General features: G+C 40.9%; 1 protein-coding gene across 1 annotated transcript in view; it reads left to right on the top strand.

Annotated features, from left to right (window-relative positions):
* Positions 1 to 2,500, top strand: part of LOC137626112 (polycystin-1-like) — a 195,669-nt gene that overhangs the window by 77,619 nt on the left and 115,550 nt on the right. Inside the window, exons 33-37 of the mRNA XM_068357188.1 lie at positions 210 to 312; positions 554 to 800; positions 969 to 1,110; positions 1,208 to 1,333; positions 1,475 to 1,720. Coding sequence (XP_068213289.1) covers positions 210 to 312; positions 554 to 800; positions 969 to 1,110; positions 1,208 to 1,333; positions 1,475 to 1,720 — 864 coding nt within the window. The remainder of the gene's footprint in view (positions 1 to 209; positions 313 to 553; positions 801 to 968; positions 1,111 to 1,207; positions 1,334 to 1,474; positions 1,721 to 2,500) is intronic.

The raw sequence follows: 2,500 nt of genomic DNA, 5'->3' as shown, positions 1-2,500 counted from the left end.
TTTATTACTCTCCAACTACTTCAAAAATTTACTTCATACAAAAAAAAAAAAGCACGAGTTTTCCCCAGTTGTCCTCAGGAGCTTAAAAAAATTATTCCATGCATATGACTTTTTTATACAAACTTTGGTAATAACTGTTTTAAAGCTTCAACCAATGCATTATTTCATATAATCATTACAATATTGTTGATAAGTTAATTCCATTACAGACTCTCATCGATGCAGTGGAAAAGACGGCTGTGACGGTTCCAGACCAACTGCAAATAATCGGCGATAATCTAGTAGGCATAGGAAGCAACATCATGCTGGTATGTAGGACATGATTACAGTTTCTTAATTTACATAGATCGCAGCTAAGCCTACATACCAGAGTAAGGCCATATCACATTTGACACAGCAGATCTAAGCATACACACCCAGTAAAACACTCACATTGTCATATCCCACTTCATACAGTCTAGCTAAGCGTACACACCAAGGTAAAACATTACAGCCCATCTCAGCATACACACAACAGTAAAACATTTTCATTGTCATATCACACTTGATACAGCCCAGCTAAGCATACACGCCAGAGTAACAGATTCTCATAGTCATATCACGCTTGATACAGCCCTGCTAGGCATACACGCCAGAGTAACAGATTCTCATAGCCATATCACGCTTGATACAGCCCTGCTAGGCATACACGCCAGAGTAACAGATTCTCATAGCCATATCACGCTTGATACAGCCCAGCTAGGCATACACGCCAGAGTAACAGATTCTCATAGTTATATCACACTTGACAGCCCAGCTAGGCATACACGCCAGAGTAACAGATTCTCATAGTCATATCACGCTTGATACAGCCCTGCTAGGCATACACGCCAGAGTAACAGATTCTCATAGCCATATCACGCTTGATACAGCCCTGCTAGGCATACACGCCAGAGTAACAGATTCTCATAGTTATATCACACTGACAGCCCAGCTAGGCATACACACAGAGTAACAGATTCTCATAGTCATATCACACTTGCTACAGCCCAGCTAAGCATATACAGCAGAGTAACAGATTCTCATAGTCATATCACACTTGATACTGCCCTGCTAGGCATGCACACCAGAGTAACAGCTTCTCATAGTCATAACACACTTGATACAGCCCTGCTAGTCATGGACACCAGAGTAACAGCTTCTCATAGTCATATCACACTTGATACAGCCCAGAGTAACAGATTCTCATAATCATATCACACTTGATACAGCCCTGCTAGGCATGCACACCAGAGTAACAGCTTCTCATAGTTATATCACACTTGATACAGCCCTGCTAGTCATGCACACCAGAGTAACAGCTTCGCATAGTCATATCACACTTGATATAGCCCAGAGTAACAGATTCTCATAGTCCATATCACACTTGATACAGCCCAGCTAAGCATACACACCAGAGTAACAGATTCTCATATTCATATCACACTTGATACAGCCCAGAGTAACAGATTCTCATAGTCATATCACACTTGATACAGCCCAGCTAGGCACACACACCAGAGTAACAGATTCTCATAGTCATATCGCACTTGATACAGCCCAGCTAGGCACACACACCAGAGTAATAGATTCTCATAGTCATATCACACTTGATACAGCCCAGCTAGGCACACACAACAGAGTAACAGATTCTCATAGTCATATCACACTTGATACAGCCCAGCTAGGCACACACACCAGAGTAACAGATTCTCATAGTCATATCACACTTGATACAGCCCAGCTAGGCACACACACACAGAGTAACAGATTCTCATAGTCATATCACACTTGATACAGCCCAGCTAAGCATACACACCAGAGTAAACAGATTCTCATAGTCATATCACACTTGATACAGCCCAGCTAAGCATACACACCAGAGTAACATATTCTTATTGTCATATCACACTTAATAAAGACCAGCGAAGCATATACACTAGATTCCCATTGCTATTTCATACATAATAAAGCCCATCGAAGCATACACACCAGAGTATAAGATTATAACTGGTATTTTACAAGGCCACACTAAGCATACAGACCAGAGTAACATATTCTCATTGCCCTAACACACTTAATGAAAACCCAGCTAACATACACACTAGATTCCCATTGCCATTTCATACTCAATAAAGCAAATCGAAGCATGCACACAAGAGGAACAGATTCTCATTGCCATTTCACACCAATTAAAGCCCAACCAAGCATACACATTTGAATAAACGATTCTAATGGCTATTTCACACTTGATGAAGCCCAGTGAAGCATACACACAAGATTCCCACTGCCATTACACAATTAATAATGGCCCAGTTAGCACACACATTAGATTCCCAATGCTATTTCACAATTGATAATAGCCCAGCTAGCATACACGCTAGATTCCCATTGCTATTTCCCAATTAATAAAGGCTAGCCAAGCATACATACACGAGTAATAGATTCTTATGGCCATTTCACAATTAATAAAGCCGAGCTA

This window comes from Palaemon carinicauda, chromosome 33 (assembly GCF_036898095.1).
Source record: "Palaemon carinicauda isolate YSFRI2023 chromosome 33, ASM3689809v2, whole genome shotgun sequence".
NCBI lineage: Eukaryota > Metazoa > Arthropoda > Malacostraca > Decapoda > Palaemonidae > Palaemon > Palaemon carinicauda.
Note: the sequence above shows the minus strand (reverse complement) of the source record. Positions and strands in the feature narration are given on the sequence as shown.